The 20,995-nt window shown below is 39.8% G+C and overlaps 1 protein-coding gene across 4 annotated transcripts; it reads left to right on the top strand.

The window, feature by feature from the left end:
* The first annotated feature begins 1,618 nt into the window (after positions 1-1,618).
* Positions 1,619-14,598, top strand: LOC127420887 (C-type lectin domain family 4 member E-like). Of its 4 annotated transcripts, none has more exons than XM_051663480.1 (9): positions 1,619-1,758; positions 6,696-6,839; positions 8,141-8,182; positions 8,463-8,534; positions 9,632-9,786; positions 10,716-10,825; positions 10,947-11,011; positions 12,684-12,767; positions 13,478-14,598. In XM_051663480.1, exons 1-9 carry the CDS (start codon positions 1,680-1,682, stop codon positions 13,510-13,512), a joined length of 786 nt encoding a protein of 261 aa, XP_051519440.1. In that variant the 5' UTR covers positions 1,619-1,679; the 3' UTR covers positions 13,513-14,598. The 4 variants fall into 4 exon arrangements, with proteins under 4 accessions (XP_051519440.1, XP_051519441.1, XP_051519442.1 ...); XM_051663482.1 differs by having other exon boundaries at positions 1,654-1,734; XM_051663483.1 differs by lacking the exon at positions 1,619-1,758 and adding an exon at positions 6,307-6,444.
* Positions 14,599-20,995: the final 6,397 nt, after the last annotated feature.

Here is a 20,995-nt window from a genome sequence, read left to right as displayed (position 1 = left end):
TTCAACCAGAAATGCCTCATTGACCTTTTTGAGGCAGACCTGATTGAGCCCATCAAGTCTTGTGTTCCTGTTGGGGGTGAGGGTGGGAGTATTTGTGAGACCATTAATTTGGCTTTAAAGTGGGATTATCTTATCTCAGCCTGCGTCTCGGAAGGCTCCCACTCTTCATCCAAGCCCAAGGACACAGCGATGCCCCCTCACCAATGGTGGGTGCTGCAGTTGCTCTTCCTATAACTTGGAGGAGGAGCAGACAGAGCTCCACACCTCAGCCTGCAGCTGACCGCCAGGATGCGATTGACCGCCAGGAGGCACCGAGCCTGCTGCTGACCACCAGGAGGCAGCCAAGCCCACAGCTGACCGCTAAGTGGCAGCCGACTCTGCCACAGCAGTCCTTCCGTCCATCTGTAAGCGAAGGAGGAGACAAGCTACTGTGTCAGAGTCAGCTGCAGCTCGCCACGAGGGGTCCGAGACTGCTGCAACTCACCACGAGGAGTCCGAGTTTGCTGCAGCTCACCACGATGGGTCCGAGTCTGCTTCAGCTCGCCACGAGGGGTCAGAGTACGCTGCAGTTTGCCACAAGGGATCCGAGTCTGCTGCAGCTCACCAGGAGGGGTTTGAGTAAGCTGCAGCTCATCACGAGGGGTCTGAGTCAGCTGCAACTCACCACGAGGGGTCCGAGTCTGCTGCAGCTCACCACGATGGGTCCGAGTTTGCTGCAGCTTGTCACGAGGGCTCCGAGTACGCTGCAGCTTGTCACGAGGGGTCAGAGTATGCTGCAGCTCGCCACAAGGGGTCCGAGTCTCCTGCAGCTCACCAGGAGGGGTTTGAGTACGCTGCAGCTCATCACGAGGGGTCCGAGTCAGCTGCAGCATGCCACGAGGGGTCAGAGTCTGCAGCAGCACATCACGAGGGGTCAGACTCCACTGCAGCTCACCACGAGATGTCTGAGTTCGCTACAGCTCTCCACAAGTGGTCCGAATCCACTGCAGCTCGCCATGAGGGGTCTGAGTATGCTGCAGCTCGCCATGAGGAGTCCGAATACATTGTAGCTCTCCTGGAGACCCCTGACCAGTGGCCGCTGCCCAGTCTGATCACTGTGCCTTAATTTTTCTCCATCCCCTCAAAGAAATTGCCACCATATTATCTTTTCAAAGTCACAAAACGTACAACTACACTCATATTTTTGGATCTTTACTGACACAAATATGAATAATACAAATAAATCCCATTCCATTAGAAAAATGGAATTAGATGTCTGTCCACCTATAAAAATGTTGTCCTGGCCCGTCACTTCGAGTGATTCAAACTTTTTAAGGTATAATTGACATTGTATTTCTGCCATCGTATTTCTTTGTCTTTTACTCCATCTTTATAGCTAGTCCCATATATGTCCATTTACTCTTTATATAACTGAAAAACTCATCTAGTTTAATTCCTATTAGACCATATCAAATCTTGAAGTGAGGCGATGGCCTGTGTCAGTATAATTTTACCAAAATCCTACAAGTCATAAAAAAAGTTTATGTCTTTTCATTTGATAATCTTTTTTTTTTTTTTCAGAATTTACTTCCTGAGGGGTACATTTCCTGTTTGTATTAAGACTGATATTTTGTGTGACTTCCTTGTTCTCAACCAGTACTCAGTTCTCAGAAGGCAATTGTTCTTTTCGTGTTGGTGAAATGGACCTGATCTATGAAAATTCCAGTTACATAAATATGACCAGAACTGCTTCAGGTGACAAATGCTCTCATTACAAACGTAAGACAATTTACCATTAAATACCAATCTAAAAATTTTAGCAGGGAAAAATAAAATCATATTTATTATGATTTACCATGTGTGTACAATATATTGTATACTTTATATATGATGTAAAATAATGGTGTCCTGCAGTTAGCTCTATTTCATGACATAACACTAATTTAGGAAACACACACGTTAAACATGGCATACATTTTGATGACAAAGAGATGTTTGCAAATGCAGGCAAAAACAATAGAAAGAAACATAACAAAATTATAGCAAAAATTCATAAAATTCATACATTATCAAAAAAATTCTCAAATAGCAGCTTTGGTAGATGTGCACATCCAGAATATAATAGCTTCTGTAATCTGCACCCAAACTGCAGACAGATGTTGAAGTTCTTTTAACAAATAATAAAAAAAAAAAAAAATGTGTACATTCTAAGAATGTCTACAAATTTCCCTCTCAATGCACAATGCCGTCCAGTCATTTTTCTGTCTTTAGCATGCTCAAATTGTCATTAAATTGTTAATTTTACACCAAACATTACATCAAAGTTGGGTGGTATTTGCAATTTCCTGTGGTTTAAAGTTAACACGTCAGACTTGTGTGAGGTATCGATTCTTTTGGACGTATTTAGCAAGTCAATGAGATCAAGAATTCTCACTTTATAAATATCTAAAAAAAAAATTTGTTTTCATTATTGTGAAATCTTTGAAAGGACATTAAAGGGATAGTTCACACAAAAATGAAAATTATCTCATCATTTATTCACCCTTGTGCCATCCCAAATGTGTATGACTTTCTTCTGCAGAACACAAATGAAGGTTTTTAGAAGCATATCTCAGCTCTGTAGGTCCATACAATGCAAGAGAATGGTGACCAGAAATATCCAAGAAGCACATAAAGCAGCATAAAATTAATCCATAACACTTCAGTGGTTAAACCCATATCATCTGAGGTAATATGATAGGTGTGGGTGAGAAACAGATTAATATTTAAGTCTCTTTTCACTTTAAATCTCCACTTTCACTTTTACTTCCACATTCTTCTTCTTTTGTTTTTTGGCAATTCAAATTATTTGTGCATATCGCCACATACTGGTCGAGGCTGGTCAAAGGTGGAGATTTATAGTAGAACCTGACTTAAATATCTGTTTCTCACCCACATCTATCATATTGCTTCAGATCAGAATCAGAATCAGAATGAGCTTTATTGCCAAGTATGCTTACACATACAAGGAATTTGTCTTGGTGACAGGAGCTTCCAGTGTACAACAATACAAAAAAATACAAAAACAGCAGCAAGACATAGATAATAATAAAAAATTAAAACTAATTATACACATACGTACAGACACACACATACATACATACACACATACACATGGGTAGTGCAAATCTAATACAATCAGTTATGTACAGTGTAAATACAAATCTGTTATCTAAACGTTTTTTTTTTTTTTTTTTCCAGAGGAATGAAATGGCAGAAGAGGTTGGATGTGTTTGATAAATATAAGGAAGACTAAACTGTGTATTGCACATAGTTATTGCTCAATGGGGCAATTTAACTGTTCATGAGATGGATAACCTGAGGGAAATAACTGTTCCTGTACCTGACGGTTCTGGGGCTCAGAGCTCTGAAGCATCAGCCAGAAGGCAACAGTTCAAAAAGGTAGTGGGCAGGGAGAGTGGGGTGTAGAGTGATTTTTCCAGCCTTTTTCCTCACTCTGGAAATGTATAGCTCTTGAAGGGGGGGCAGGGGGCAACCAATAATCCTCTCAGCAGTCCGAACTGTCCTTTGTAGTCTTCTGATGTCTGATTTCGTAGCTGAACCAAACCAGACAGTTATTGAAGTGCAGAGGACAGACTCAGTGACTGCTGAGTAAAACTGTATCAGCAGCGCCTGAGGCAGGTTGAATTTCCTCAGCTGGCGAAGGAAGTACAACCTCTGCTGGGTCTTTTTCACAGTGGAGTCAATGTGGGTCTCCCACGTCAGGTCCTGTGAGATGGTAGTGCCCAGGAACCTGAATGACTCCACTGCTGCAACAGTGCTGTTAAGAATGGTGAGGGGGGTTAGTGTTGGGGTGTTCACAATGTCATAAAGTCCACAATGATCTCCACTGTTTTGAGCGTGTTCAGCTCAAGGTTGTTTTGACTGCATCAGACAGCCAGCTGTTCAACCTCCCTTCTGTATGCAGACTCATCGTCATCTCAGATGAGGCCAATGACAGTGGTGTCATCTGCAAACTTCAGGAGCTTGACAGTGGGGTCCTTGGCGATGCAGTCATTGGTGTAGAGGGAGAAGAGTAGTGGGGAGAGCACACATCCCTGGGAGGCACCAGTGCTGATTGTACAGGTGCTAGAAGTGAGTTTCCCCTGTCTCACAAGCTGCTGCCTCTCCATCAGAAAGCTGGTAATCCACTGACAGATAGACATGGGAACAGAGTGTTGGTGTAATTTATTCTGGAGTATAGCTGGGATGATGGTGTTGAAAGCCAAACTGAAGTCCACAAAAAGGATCCTTGCATATGTCCCTGGTCTGTCCAGATGTTGCAGGATATGATGCAATCCCATGTTGACTGCATCATCCACAGAGCTGTTTGCTCGATAAGCAAATTGAAGGGGATCTAGAAAGGGTCCAGTGATGTTCTTCAGGTGGGCCAACACCAGTCTCTCAAATAATTTCATGACCATAGACATCAGGGCGACAGGTCTGTAGTCATTAAGTCCTGTGATTTTTGGTTTCTTTGGGACAGGAATAATGACAGAGCATTTGAAGCAGCATGGAACTTCACACTGCTCCAGTGATCTATTGAAGATCTGTGTGAAGATGGGGGCCAGCTGGTTAGCACAGGATTGAAGACAGACTGGTGAGATGCCATCTGGGCCTGAAGCCTTCCTCGTCTTTTGTTTCCGAAAGACGTGGCTCACATCATCTTCACAGATCTTAAGTGCAGGTTGAGTAGTAGGAGGGGGGAGGAGGAGGGGGGTTGCAGGAGGTGTTGGTGTTTGTATGAAGTGAAGGTCAGAGTGGGTGTGGAGTGTGAGATTGGGCCTTTCAAATCTGCAGTAGAACCCATTCAAATCGTCAGCCAGTTATTGGTTCCCTACAGGGTTGGGGGTAGGAGTCCTGTAATTTGTGAGTTGTTTCATGCCACTCCACACTGATGCAGGGTCGTTAGCTGAAAACATATTTTTCAGTTTCTCAGAGTATCTTCTTTTAGCCACTCTGATTTCCCTGTTCAGTGTGTTCCTGGCCTGATTGTACAAGACTTTATCCCCTCCCCTGTAAGTATCCTCTTTGGCCTGACTAAGCTGCCTGAGCTCTGCTGTAAACCACGGTTTGTCATTGTTGAACTTTAAATAAGTCCTAGTAGGAATGTACATATCCCCACAGAAACTGATATATGATGTAACAGTATCTGTGAGCTCGTCCAGGTCAGTGGCTGCAGCCTCAAAAACACTCCAATCTGTGCAATCGAAGGAGGCTTGTAGTTCCCGCTCAGCTTCATTGGTCCATCTCTTTACAGTCCTTACTACTGGCTTGATTGATTTTAATTTCTGCCTGTAGGTTGGAAGAAGATGAACCAGACAGTGATCAGAGAGTCCCAAATCTGCTCTAGGGACAGAGCGACATGCATCCTTTATTGTTGTGTAGCAATGATCCAGTATGTTCCTGTCTCTGGTGGGGCATGTGATGTGCTGTTTGTATTTGGGCAGTTCACGTGTGAGATTTGCTTTGTTAAAATCCCTAAGAATAATAATAACTGAGTCCGGGTATTGTTGTTCCATGTCTGTGATTTGATCAGCCAGCTGTTGCAGCGCTGTGTTCAAACATGCGTTTGGCGCGATATACACACTCACCAAAATAAATGAGGAAAACTTCAAGTAGAAAGGCTTACAGTTAATAAAGAGCGCTTCCAAATTAGGACAGCACATCCTTTTTAACGTTGTTACATCTGTACACCAACTTTCACTGATATAAAAGCATGGTCCACCGCCTCTCGTTTTCCCCGTTAAATCCACGATGTGATCCGCTCTGAACAGCTGGAAGCCTGGCAGATGTAACGCGCTGTCCGGAATGGCTTCGCTCAGCCAGGTTTCTGTGAAGCACAAGGCAGCAGAGGTTGAAAAGTCCTTGTTTGTGCGGGTGAGGAGATGTAGTTCGTCCGTTTTGTTAGGAAGAGTGCGGAGATTCGCTAAGTGAATTCTCGGCAGCGCTGTTCGAAATCTGCACCAGCGCACCAGCTCGTCTCCCTCACCTGTGTCTCTTGAACAGCAGAGCTGCGCCTCCAACTAAAATGTCTAACAAAACGTCTGAATATTCAAAAACCAGGAAAAGATTGTCTGGTATATGATGTCGAATGTTCAGCAGTTCATCTCTGTTAAAACTGACTGGAAAAGATTACTAAACACAGGACAAACAAAAACAACAAAAGAACTGAGGAGCTCCACACCGAGGCAGCCATCCGCGGCGCCATCATGATCAGGAATCATGGATTAGATGACATGGATTAAACCACTGGAGTCCTATGGATATCTTTTATGCTGCCTTTATTGGCTTTTTTTAGCTTCAAAGTGCTGGTCACCATTCACTAGCATTATGAGAACCTACAGAGCTGAGATATTCTTCTACAAATCTTAATTTGTGTTCTGCTGAAGAAAGAAAGTCAAACACATCTGGGATGGCATCAGGGTGAGTAAATGATAAGAGAATATTCATTTTTGGGTGAACTATCCCTTTAACATGTACTTCTATCGAATGGTGGCAGAAACTATTAACATGGTTTACCAGTAATATAGTAGCAAGTTTGTTTGCATTTTTATTGTAGTTTTGAGGGTCTTGAGTGCCAATGTCATAGTCTTTCTTATGTGTCAGTGCTTCGGAGGATATCTCATTCTGTAACGAGAAAGATCATAAACTTACCTAACATAAGTCTTCAACAGGTCAGAAAACCTTCAACCAGGAAAGAAAGAAAGAGGTTCCTCTGCCCAAGTGGACTAAAGTTCTCCTGATAGTTCTCAGTGTCTCTGTTGTTTGTGCTCTCGGAGGCGTCTGTGCTCTTGGGATGTGTCTATCTCATGCTAAACGTAACTCTTCTTACTTCTCATACTCATGTTACATGTAAACTTTACACTGATGCCTGAATATAAGCATTTTACTGGTGCTTACAAGGTCCCACAATTATATTAGGTATCTTTAACTACTATGTACTAACATTAAAATACTTAAAATACAGTCAATTTATTGTGTAACTACATGTTGTTCTGCAAAATTCTCACAAGTTTCAAATTTGCTGCTACTGAGGTTGAGGTACGGTTATGGTAGGGTTTAAGATTTAGGGTAAAGTTAACAGTGTAACTAGAGATGCAATTGAATGTAGGTACTTTAAATTTAAGTACAATGCAACAACACATATGTACATAATAAGTATATTGTATCCAGGGTTGTGGAGTAACGGAATACATGTAACGGAATAAAGTATTTAAAATACAAAATATAAGTAACTGTATTCCACTACAGTTACAATTTAAATCATTGGTATTTAAAATACAGTTACATTCAAAAAGTATTTGGATTACTGAAGAGATTACTTAGCATTTTACTGTCATTTGTTTCATTTAATATTTAGTCCTTTCAGATGGAAAACATTTATACATTTAAATGATGTGATCCAAAGTGCATTTGAACAGCGGTGAAACACTTTCTTATGATGTGTTACATTCATACGAGAAGACAGAGAAGTAAGTTTGAAGTAAGTTTGAAGCAGAAGAAATAGAAATAAACCTTGTGCAAATTGTCAGCTTTACGCTAAACTAAAATGCTATTTCTAGCCATTTTACATGCAACCAGGCACGATCACATTTTTTTATCAAGAAAATTCATAATTTCTTTTTTTCTAGTAAGACCTTTGATATTAGGGCAAAAATTGTAATCTTAGTAATAATTTTTGTATTGTTTTTCTGTAAAAATATCTAAAAATCCTTAAAACAAGATCAATTTAATTTATCTTGTTTTAGAAACAACACTGCATAAGATATTTAGGTTTTTCAGAGAATGTATTTTTAATGTGTATTTTGTCTTACTGTACTGGCAGAGTTTTTATAGTCCAAACAAGTGAAAAAATCTACCAGTGCTGAAGAAGTAATCCAAAGTATTTAGAATACGTTACTGACCTTGAGTAATCTAACAGAATACGTTACAAATTTTACAGCATGTATTCTGTAATCTGAAGTGGAATACATTTCAAAAGTAACCCTCCCAACTCTGACTGTATCAAATGCTTAAGTAGTAGTTAAAGACATCTTATATAAAGTGGGTCTGCTTACAAATATGTGAGATTGTGCATACACAAATTCTTATTTTTTTTCTGTTGCTTTTAACAAATCAGATTTCAGCAGATTAATGTCTGATCAGTACCACAATGATACAGGTGAGAGGAACACAGCAATGAAGCAATGAAATATTTGACTTCCAGTATGTACAGTAAAGGAAACACACACATCAGATAAGGAAGTCAATAGAAAGGGAACATCTATGAATTCACAAGGAAAAAGAAAGTTTCTCTTTTTGAAAGTGTATTTATTTTGAATGAATAAGTAACTTCAATGTAGTACATCTGGGCCAATATCAATATATTGTTTTGTTTTTTGTTTTTAGCACAGAGAGCTAGTACTGCTGTAATGTGATTCTGTTTTGCTCTTTTGATGCAGATTATAAAGGACAGTTTGAGGCACTCCGCGTCCAATATGAGGAAACACTTAGAAAATTGAACAGATTAAATCGTAAGTGTCAAGTCTTAAGATTTGGACCTTGTGTTGATTTAAAACAAACACATACAGAGACCTTAAATACACCCTTTCAAGACAAGTCAGTCCACTCTCAGCCATCTTGGGAACGCAGCTATTTTCCATGGATATGACATAAAACTAGTTGAATGGGAAGACTGAAATCACCAAAATGGTCAAGATTGCGATCAAATATCATATTTCTAATCAGCAATAAAATGTGACAACAATGGTATCTAAAAAATACACTTCTTTAGCTGAAATCACACAAAAAAAAAAAAATCCTTTTCTACACCCATCATATTGGGAGTCCCAATAAAGCGCAACAGTCTCTTTCCTGAAGTAAAATTCCCATTCATTTTTTCCGTAGATGAATCGATTTTTACTGTTTACTTATAAACCTTTAAAGACAGACGTATCGTGAGCTCCGAGGTTGTTCTTCGATGATATATGCTTGAAGCCAATAGTCCGTGTTATTTCAACTTTATTGTTTAATAATCGTGTTTAATAGAGTTCCTGAGGAACAACTACCTAACCCGTGGTCCAGCAGAGAAAGATCCACCAATCAGAGAACTGGGGACAAGAAAGGCTGCCAAACAAGCACAGAAGTGACCACCCACTCCCATGATGCACTGTGAATGATGCAAACGAGTCAGTCTCCCTTCACCCTAAGACTACTTATATATTTGTATATATTGGAATATTTTGCAATAAATGTAAACTTGATTGGTTCTATACGTATAATCAACAACCTAAATTCAATAGTTTTATGTACTTCCATCATTTTATATTCAATTACATAATTCGCAATGCTTCGTGGGATTGTAGTTTGTGCCCTCATGAAAGATGTTAAGAACACAGTCTCGTACCTCTGTCTTTTTTTGCTTCAAAACAAAATTTGTAATGTTGCGATTCACCTCAGAGTTGGTTGGTTTGGTTCATGGCTTAGAATTCTTTTATGAAGGATTTTGTGAAAAGTCTGTGGAAGAAATACTGTCTCTGACACAAACACACAATTGTGGTATTCTACATTTAAGAGGGAAAGATAGTGATTAAATGAAAGATTGAATCATCACTACCTCTTTCCCATAAAGAGAGCACAGGCTGTGCACTTTGTGCTGTCCACTGGATTCATTCTGGAGGAAAGTGTTACTACTTTTCAACAGTCAAGATGAACTGGACGCAGAGTCGGGATTATTGTGTGACTCTAGGAGGACATCTAGTTATAATAAACAGCAAAGCAGTGCAGGTGAGTTTACCTTTTGTTATAACCTTTGATAATACTACAATCCATTTGAGATCAGATCAGAATTTTCTGTTGTATAATTAAACATTGGGCACATCTACACCACCAATAGGCATATATAAGGGCTGTCAGTAAATTAAAAACAACATAATCAAATTATTTACATGACATGCCAAGAAATGATACATAGTTGCACTGACTGCCCCCTGCTGACGCAGCTCATCAAAAAGTTTAAAAAAAAATTACGGCGGACTATGAGGCACAACTCGCTGACCTACGTAGACCATAAATGAATACCAACTAAAGCATTAATAAGCCAAATAATGCATCTACATGCACTGCTGCAAACAATTTGGGATGAATTCATAGACACTTAATCATTTATCTTATAGTTCGTAAATACCTTTAGTTTAAACATTGGCCACCAACATCTACTCAGGTATCTTACTTAAAACAAGACTTGTATTACACATAGATAACTAATATTAGCATTGTATTCATGCTGTTTAGCCAGAGGGGAACTGGCTCTCCCGAGGTTATTTTTCTCCATTATCTACATCTTACCGAGTGTTGTGTTCCTTGCTACAGATGCCTTTGGCTTGCTCACTGGGGGCCTAAAGACTGTAATTTTTAAGGCATGATTTTTAATATCGTTATTCACTATAATCGCACAATGAGGACTTTAATAGCATGTTTTTTTACAGCATCATTTTCTGTAAAGCTGCTTTGAATTGGTGTGTTGTGAAAGGCACTATACAAATATAACTTGACTTCACAATAGGAACATGTATTAAGAAAGTGAATAGTGTACATTTTGAGGTCATGCTGGCTCTAGATATTACTATTATTATTTTTTGCTGTGCACCATTATATTTTTACATCAACTCTCACTAAATGTATGACAGTAAAACTGTAATGTATTTCTCTGTTAGGATTTTCTTGTGTCTGAAGTTAAAGAGACTCACTGGATTGGTCTTAATGATCTGGAAACTGAGGGACACTGGGTCTGGGTGAATAACCAGCCACTCAGTGATTCAATAGAGTAAGATCTACATAAATTATACTTGAGAATATAATCCATGCCTGAAAAAATACTAACCAAAATAATAAGTTTGCATAGTATGCTGCTCAAGCAGGTATTTCTTTTTGTCATATGTGTGCAGATTCTGGATAAAACGAGAGAATGGAGTCAGAGAACCAGATAACTGGACAAAACATCATCCGGCCGGTGAGGACTGTGGTAGTCTGGGGCACTCACATGGAGATACTGATTTCTGGACTGATGCGTTCTGTTTTGAAAAGAAAAGATTTGTGTGTGAAGCTCCTGCCCCTGTTTAATTCCTCAAACCTTACAAGTATCACTCATTATTTCTACAAAAGCAGAAGTTCCTGTACGTGACCAATTCCTTTTCATTTCTTTCTTTCTAACACAGTGAATGTCACCAACAATTAAATATCTAACCAAATAACTAATTTCATTTTGTAGATTGTATATGGTTTGTGAATTTTAAAAGTAAAGATTGTTGGGGGGCCTGGGTAGCTCAGCGAGTAAAGACGCTGACTACCACCCCTGGAGTCGTGAGTTGGAATCCAGGGCGTGCTGAGTGACTCCAGCCAGGACTCCTAAGCAACCAAATTGACCTGGTTGCTAGGGAGGGTACAGTCACATGGGTTAACCGCCTCGTGGTTGCGATTAGGGGTTCTCGCTCTAAATGGGGTGTATGGTAAGTTTTGCGTGGATCGCAGAGGGTAGCATGAGCCTCCACATGCTGTGAGTCTCCGTGGTGTCATGCACAGTGAGCCACGTGATAAGATGCATGAATTGACGGTCTCAGAAGCGGAGGCAACTGACACTTGTCCTCCACCACCCAGATTGAGGGGAGTAACCGTGCCACCATGAGGACCTACTAAGTAGTGTGACTTGGGCATTCCAAATTGGGAGGAAAGGGGATACAATTTATTTTTAAAAAAAAGTAAAGATTGTTTTAGGTTTGTTGAACTATTTTTAGGTTCAAAAGTCTTGAGTCCACATTGAAAATCTGGGATTCAAAATCTAATTGAATCTCATTTTAACCTGAAAATTAATGAAGTTTTAGGATTAAAAAAAAATAATAATAATAATAATTATGACGTTATGACTTTAAATAATTAAGTATACGATTTCACACTATTTCTGGGTCACTAATAAATATGCAAATTTTGACCATGCTAATTCCTTTGTATGAAATGTCAGACTTACCTGCTTTAAAGCACACGAGATGTTTAAATCATGCAGGGATAAAAATGGATCTGTCGCAAATAAATAAAATAAAAATGCAAAATAGCATTTTCACTTGTGGACTCTGAACACCACTATACATATAAGTAGGATTTATAATAGAGGTGTGAATCTTCACTGGCCTCACGATTCGATTACAATTCAAAGGGCAACAATTCGATTATAAAATGATTCTCGATGCATCACGATGCATCTTGTCCTTCAATTTCTTTTTTCAGTTTCTTCAAAATTAATTTTTTACTCTCTATTTTTTCCTTTTCAGCTTTTTATTTAACAGCTGTTTTAAAAAATCAAAACGAGTCACATTACATAAACTGGCCTTTTACATTCAATATGAGCTGTGAACAAAACATGGAACATCCACAAGATTATATAAATGGTTCTATAGTTTAAAAGAGTATCTCACTTTTTCAGTTTCTTTCTTTAGAACCTTATAAAAAATCTCTTAAAGCACAAGAAAAAAAATATTGGTTCTCCATCAAAACACACTGAATACTATTACTTCAACTGATTATATTATTATTATTATTTTTTTTTTAAGCATTGTCAATCATTTAATAGTATTTAATTTGTATTTAAAATTAAACTATGCCATGCTATTCATTTTAATTTTTAACCACAGCTGGAAGTTGCTGGTCCAGGATGAGAGACATATCTGCTACTGTGAGAGTGCAGCTGTCAGCTTCTCCTCTCCTCAACTGCACAGGTGATAGTAAAGCTGTTTAAATAGTGCAGTTGTTGCTTCAGAAATGTATCAAGCGTCTCGTATGCACTGTTCCATCTGCGAGTAGAAGATCGCACGACCCTGTCGCAAAAGCTATCATGGATTTCAAACCTTTATCATCTGGTGTGGCACTGCCCTTACAAGCGAGTGACCGGCAATGACCATCAATAAAGCAAAAGCCAATGAATTGGAGAGCACGCAAGAGGAGAAAAAGGCAAAGAAAAAAAAAAAGAATTAAATGAAAACATCACCAACATCTCCCGAACCGCTGCCTCCTCATTATTTTTTTCTGTGTTTCCCCCAGTTGTGTGCAAATCAGTGCAATAATGGGTGCGAGCTCGTCTTTCGTGTTGTTTGTTGGCTTGCTATCACGAATAAACTCTCCCCTTGCTATGTGCGTGTGTTTGTGAAAGAATTTCAGGATCGTATTTTCATTCGGGCACAAATGGTCATGTGTTTGATACAACTGGTCTGCAAACAGTTGTGTTTGTGCACTTGACTTTAGTGTATGCACTTAACTCGTGACTTTGTTTCTACATCTGTCTTTGGTGCGCGCCACTGCTCTGCCATAATTTAAACTGAACTCAGAATCGATTCTGATTCTTTTGAGAATTGATTCAGAATCGTTTGAGTATGAATCGCGATGCATCGCTGAAACGATTTTTCCCCCACCCGTAATTTATAATTTATAGACTGTGACGGGGAGGAGGGCATGGCTGGGCCGTGAGGTTGTATGGCTGGTGCTGAATCAGTTGATCAGAGGGAGAGCGAGATAAAGGGGAGCCGGAGACACCAGTTCGAGAGAGAGCGAGAGTGAGTGGCACGCGGCGGCGTTGCATGTGTGTCTGTGTTTGTTTTATGTTGAGTTTCACATTAAACTTTGTTTACTGTTCAGCTGGTTCCCGCCTCTTCCTTTCCCGTCCTTATACTGTTACATATACCATCAAAGCTGTAAAATTTTACATCTTTTATTTTTTTACATGTCTATGTAAGAAAAATATGGAAGAAAAAGTCTAAAACCAGTGTGTGCATGTACATACATTTGATATTTAACAAGACAAACCTTGATAATATTCAGAACAACAAACAGAAACCAACTTAGGGACATATAAAATAAATTCTATTATCCATTTTGAATTTCTATTATGAATTTCTACACTGTAGTGGCTTCTATATAGACACCATCACCAGGAACGAAAGCTGGACACTGACACAACATAACTGTCTGCTGTGTGTCCGAGCTTCAATATATAGTTATTGTTGGATCGGTATCGTCTCCGATACTGAAGCTTTTAGATGGATATTTTATTGTTATAACTGTTATTGTTATAATTATTTTTAAAATCATTATTATTTGTTTACAAATTATAACAATATTTAAGTTGAATGGGTTCCAAAAAATAACTATGTAAAAATTGGACTGATATTGTCATGTGTATTTTGTTGAATCATGTTTTTCATGTCTATTATTTTGAAAAGTTTATTTCATGTTTCATGTCATGTGTCCCTAGTCAGGTGATGTCCTGTTTTCCCTCCATGTTCATGTGTCTTGTTTTCATTGGCTCATTGTTTGATTATCTTGTTTAGAGTTCTGTTTGTTCATTGGTTTATGTTCTCCCATGTCCATGTATTTAAACCCTCATGTTTTCCCATTGTGCTTTGTCAGGTATTGTGTTTGGTAACATATTCATTGTTTACAGTCAAGTCTAGCCAAGTTTATAGTTCATGTTCATGTTTATGTTTCTGTTTCACATTTATAGTTAGGGTTTTTGGATTTCACGTTTGTTAATAAAATTGCACTTGGGTTCTTCAATTCATTGTCTTCGTCATTGTCATTGCCAGCAGCAGCAATGTTACAGATATCTTACAACTAAATTGAGCAAAAAAGATATCTAAATCCTTTAAAATTCAGATACAAGTTGAAACACTTGCAAAGAAAACTGCTTTTCTACTGAAGACTTTCTACTGGAATTCCTGTTAATGTTGATGCTACATTATCCAGTATACTAGTTAACAAAGTATTTCTTAAGCTGTACATTTATATTAAAATTATATGTAGTTGGAGGTTTATGTTTCTTTACATATTAAAGAGTTCCTCCAATTAGTTCCACAAAATAATGTAAAGATATTCTAAACTGATTATGCAAAAAAAACAACAGTGGTATCGGATCAGGATCGGCCGATACTGAGATTTCAGATATCGGAATCAGAAGAGAAGTGGTATCGTTGCATCCCTAATTATTGTATGGAGAAAAAAAGAAAAGAAAAGAAGAAACCTAGTTTAGTCTCTCTTTTACTTGTTTACACTCAACATAAAAATGTGGCCCAGGTGAGAGATGGACAGCGAGTCCATTCAGGGTTGGGCACCAGTGGCTGCAGGAACCTGTGTGGCAAGAGCGCTGGGAGAGAAGATGACAGGAGATCCTGCAATGTTGGCCATCGGCTGGGAAGAGGACAACGATGTGACACCTCCTACTGGGAAACATAGAATCATTATTTAACAAAAGCAAAATAAACACACATACAAGATGTTAAAGGATGAGCTAGCACACACACAAGAAATAAACAAGTTCATTTTAATTTAATTTTAAAGTAGAATGCTATCTTACCTTCACAAGCAATATATTTCATAACATCTGTGCAAAGATTTTCAAAAGCAAAAGCCAGTTGTGCAGCCCAGCAATTACATTAGAATGATCAGGTGTAGGAGCACCTACTAGTGAACAAGACTAGTATTCAGATTTGGTTCCAATTTTTTTGTTTAAATACTAATGGAACTAATGGATTTTCATCACTGTTTTGTTAACTGTTCTCGAATGTGAATTCCACTGGTAATGCGGACGAATGACTGACTGGACGAATTATTCTTATGAGCCATTTCCTTTGAATCTACAGTGCAAAACATACAGCACGACCAGTGCAGTCTGAATCACATACAAATTACTCTTAACAGCCAGTTCCTTTGAATTCTACAGTGCAAAACATACAGCTCGTCCAATGCAGTCTGAATCACGAACAAACGACTCTCTTGAGCCGGTTCTTTTGAATTCACAGTGCAAATGTGTAGGAAACAGAATGTGTGAGCTAGGAATTAATTTAAACTGTCCTTATTCTAAATCATTATTATATAAGGGAATTTATAATGGAATTAGTCGCGTTCGACAACCATTATAAGAAAGATAAATGACAAATAACTAGATTATTTGTCTGAATAAAATTCTCCACCATTAAAATCGTAATACAACATCTCGTTGTATCCGCTCAAATTTTCTATTGTAAGGAATTAGCTTTAATAAGGGAATTATGATTAATTCTCTTATTGAAGTAGTATTATTGTCATGGCTTATTGAAAATAATATTACACATATTTAGGTATAGCTTTGAAGCTAAATCTTTTAAAAACAGGGATGAGATTATTTATCAAAATATACCACAGTCAAATTATCTTTGAATACAAACAAACTTTATTGCTGTTCTAAACATAAAACTAATCTAACACATGATTGTGTTAGACTTTGGACTCAAGATGGCGCGATTTGGACTCAAGATGGCGCCAAGTATGGCTGCTGCGTTGCGAGTTCCAACACAACATAGTAAAGTTTTGTTTGTTTTGTTCACAATTTTTTGTATTGGATGTTGTCTGCCTTATTGTCTACGACAGACAAACACTTTTGGACATTGGTTCAGTGATCTCACACCGAAAACCGGACTTCACATTCCTCAATGCCGACCCGCTGTTTACAAACACGCAAGCGGAGCCCTTTGTCTGGGCAGCATGGCCGCGGAAACGCAGGAGGAAAAGGGGAAACAGAGCCGGCGTTCTCATCAGAGTAAGACGCCGCGCAAATCGACCCCTGCTACCCACTATTCTACTGGCAAATGTTCAGTCTCTGGATAACAAGCTTTGCGAGCTGAAAGAGCAGATCTCTTTCCAACGAGAGACGAGGGACTGATGCATTATCTGCCTAACAGAAACTTGGATGTCTGCTGAGATTCCAGATTCAGCCATTGAACCCGCGGGGTTCTCCGTGCACCGAGCGGACAGAGCGAAAGACCTCTCAGGTAAAAGTAGAGGTGGTGGTGTATGTTTTATGATCAACAAATCCTGGTTTGATCAGAGGAACGTACATTCTATCAAGTCTTTCTGCTCTCCTGATCTGGAATTTCTCATGCTTCTGTGTCGACCATTCTGGCGAGGGAATTCACAGCGGTCATTATCACAGCTGTGTACATTCCCCCACAAGCCGACACAGACCGGGCACTCAAGGATCTGTATGGGAGTATAAGTGAGCAGGAAACCGCGCACCCTGAGGCCACGTTCATTGTGACCGGGGACTTTAATAAAGCCAGTTTAAAATCAGTCGCACCAAAATACCACCAGCACATTAGTTTCAACACATGAGGGGACCGGGTTTTGGACCTTTGCTACTCTCCATTCCGGGATGGCTACAAATCCCTCAACCACCCACCATTTGGCAAATCGGACCACTCTTCCATTCTGCTTCTGCCCGCTTACAGGCAGAAACTGAAACAGGAAGCACCCACCCTCAGAATGATCCAGTGCTGGTCAGACCAATCAGATTCTATGCTATAAGACTGTTTTGATCACACAGACTGGGAGATATTCCGGTCCGCCTCTGATGACGACATCGAGCTTTACGCTGATAGCGTAATGTGTTTCATCAGAAAGTGCGTAGAGGATGTTGTTCCAACCAGAACAATACGGATCTATCTGAATCAGAAACCATGGATAAATAACGATGTCCGCGCAGCACTTAATGTGCGGACCTCCGCTTTTAATTCCGGGAATGCGGAGGAGCATAAACAAGCCAGTTATGCCCTCCGAAAAACTATCAGAACCACAAAACGCCAGTACAGAAGCAAGATTGAAGGACAGTTTAACACCACCAACTCTAGAAGCATGTGGCAGGGAATTAACATCATCACAGACTTTAAAGGGAATAAAAACTCCACCATGAACACCGCTGCCTCTCTCCTGGATACTTTTTATGCTCATTTGAGGGAAATAACACCGCCCTCGTGGAGAGAAGCTACAAAGGTTAGTTCACTCTCCGTCTCTGTAGCGGATGTAACCCGATCCTTCCGACGGGTGAATATCCACAAAGCCGCGAGCCCAGACGGCATTCCGGGCCGCGTCATCAGAGCATGCGCGAACCAGCTGGCTGGTGTTTTTACAGACATTTTCAATCTTTCCCTCTCTTTGTCTGTAGTCCCCACATGCTTTAAAACATCCACCATCGTGCCTGTTCCAAAGCAATCAAAAATAATTTGCTTAAATGACTGGTGTCCTGTTGCTCTGACCCCCATCATCAGTAAATGCTTTGAGAGACTAATCAGAGATTACATCTGCTCTGTGCTGCCTCTCTCTCTTGACCCGTTGCAGTTTGCTTACCGCAACAACCGCTCCACTGATGATGCCATTGCATCTACAATACACACTGCTCTCTCCCACCTGGAAAAAAAGAGCACTTATGTGAGAATGCTGTTTGTAGACTACAGCTCAGCATTCAACACCATAGTGCCCTCCAAGCTAGATGAGAAACTCCGGGCTCTGGGCTTAAACAGCTCGCTGTGCAGCTGGATCCTGGACTTCCTGTCAAGCAGACACCAGGTGGTTAGAATAGGCAGCAACATCTCCTCATCACTAACCCTCAACACTGGAGCCCCACAGGGCTGTGTTCTCAGCCTACTACTGTATTCCTTGTACACACATGACTGTGTGGCAACACATAGCTCCAATGCCATCATTAAGTTTGCTGATGACATGACGGTGGTAGGTCTGATCACTGACAATGATGAAACAGCCTACAGAGAGGAGGTGCACACTCTGACACACTGGTGTCAGGAGCACAACCTCTCCCTCAACGTCAGTAAGACAAAGTAGCTTGTGGTGGACTTCAGAAGAAAAGACAGAGAACACAGTCCCATCACCATCAAGGGAGCACCAGTGGAGAGAGTCAGCAGCTTCAAGTTCCTGGGTGTCCACATCACTGAGGAACTCACATGGCCCATCCACACTGAAGCCGTTGTGAAGAAGGCTCATCAGCGCCTCTTCTTCCTGAGACAGCTGAGGAAGTTTGGAATGAACCGCCACATCCTCACACGGTTCTACACCTGCACTGTAGAGAGCATCCTGACTGGCTGCATCTCCACCTGGTACGGCAATAGCACCGCCCACAACCGCAAAGCACTGCAAAGGGTGGTGCGAACTGCCAGACACATCATCGGAGGTGAGCTTCCCTCCCTCCAGGAAATATATACAAGGCGGTGTGTGAAAAAAGCTCGGAGGATCATCAGAAGACTCCAGCCACCCGAGCCATGGGCTGTTCTCACTGCTACCATCAGGCAGGCGGTATCACAGCATCAGGACCCGCACAAGCCGTCTCCATGACAGCTTCTTCCCCCAAGCAATCAGACTTTTGAACTCTTGATCACCCACGATCAAAATACATCAGCACTGCACTTTATTACCCTTACTCTTATATCTCACACGGACTGTCATAAATTATATTATTATTATATTATATTCTCTCTTAACAACTGACTATCAACCGACAGCCTGAATGTCAATACAGTACAATACTGTACATTCTATATTTACTACTATATATACTTTTTTATATATTTTTTTAAAAAAATTTTATTGAATAATGTGTATCTATATAGTGTGTATTGTATACTGTACAGTGTATGTTATTATTTGTATATTGTTGAGTGTAATTATGTGTATATCAGATGTTTAAATTGTGCTGTGTTAATTTGATGTTAATGTAAATTGGTACTGTCTCATCACTGTCACGACTGCTATGTTGATCGGAACTGCACCCAAGAATTTCACACACCATTGCACTTGTGTATATGACTGTGTGACAATAAAGTGTCTTGATTTGATTTGACATACAACATGAAACAGGTTGGTGAGTAGCAACAAAATGTGAAATAAACGATCAATACAGAGAAAATGAACTTTATGGAGTCTGTAGACAAAGCCTTAAGAACCATTTATCCTTCTTTGAGTCTAAATCGATTTGCAATTGGATTACCCAAAGTATTTAACTAATACACTAGCACTTTGAGCAAAAGTCTGGAGATGTACTTGTGTGTCGTTGCATTTCCTTGTGTTGCATGGTTCTTTGGCATTTGAAGAAAGTTCGTTCCGTCGATGTCTTGGACTCTGTTATGATCGTGGATAGTTATTGTCTGGATGCATGATGAGGTGGGCTTTGAAGTGAGGCCTTCTGCAAGGAAGACTCGCGAATCCCGTTGGGTGTGTGAACCGTAGAGCAGAGAGTGAGAGGCTTCCTCGGGACTTCGGCTCCCGAGGTTCCTTGGATTCTACATGGCACGGAGGAGTGAAAAGCAAAAGAGCCGACCAAAAAAGAGAACCACCGAGCCAGTTCCAAGAGATGAGTTCTAAGAGGGAGTTCCAAGAGAGAGTTCTTCCTTGGTAGGAAAGTTTTGAACTGAAATTGGCCGCACCCCAAAGGTGTCCTGAGCCAATCAGAAGTGGCTTTTCAGAGTCACATGGTCAACTGGTCTGTCCTTTTCAAAGTTGATTTACAATCTTTTGTGTGGAGGATTCTTACAACTTCCATCTCAAAACAGTGCATGTTTAATCATGAACTTTTATATCTTGAAAATGGTGCAAGAGACATGACTTTTGTTGTCATTAACATTCTCTATGTAAACAAGCAAGCATTTACATACTAAATATGACATTCTTTCATGAATAGTATACGTGTAAGTAACAAAACATGAAAATCCCTGTTTACAAATCATACTGGTTAATTCATTGGTTGTACAACATGGATAATACATTATACATTATGAGAAACCTGATTGTCGGTGTATATTATCAGGTTAAGCCTTGAATAGTTACCGTTCTTAGGAATGAGATGAATAATACAAGATTAAAGATTATAATAATTGATTTAACAGTTATAAGTGATTACATCTCACTACACATATTTTAAAAGGTACATCAGGCTATAATCATTAATTTGTCAGTTATAAAAGTAATCACAGGTCAAAGTAATTTTCAGAATTATCTAGCAAGGCTAGGTGTGGTGTATATTTTGGGTACAAATGCATCTAATTGGTCAGAGAGGCTGAGGGGCCTCTCTGACCAATTACCTTTTATGCTTTAAGTCATGCCGTTTCAGTCTCTTTGACCATTTTATTGTCCAAAG

The sequence above is a fragment of the Myxocyprinus asiaticus genome, chromosome 30 (genome assembly GCF_019703515.2).
Source record: "Myxocyprinus asiaticus isolate MX2 ecotype Aquarium Trade chromosome 30, UBuf_Myxa_2, whole genome shotgun sequence".
Lineage (NCBI taxonomy): Eukaryota > Metazoa > Chordata > Actinopteri > Cypriniformes > Catostomidae > Myxocyprinus > Myxocyprinus asiaticus.
This window is presented reverse-complemented; position numbering and strand designations above follow the sequence as displayed.

Excerpts from the sequence above, each read along its gene's own strand:
- LOC127420887 (XM_051663480.1), top strand. The coding sequence starts at position 1,680 with ATGGACCTGATCTATGAAAATTCCAGTTACATAAATATGACCAGAACT. Across the intron at positions 6,840-8,140 it reads GTGTCTATCTCATGCTAAAC|ATTTCAGCAGATTAATGTCT; the intron begins GTAACTCTTCTT and ends TTAACAAATCAG. Across the intron at positions 11,012-12,683 it reads GACAAAACATCATCCGGCCG|CTGGAAGTTGCTGGTCCAGG; the intron begins GTGAGGACTGTG and ends TTTTAACCACAG.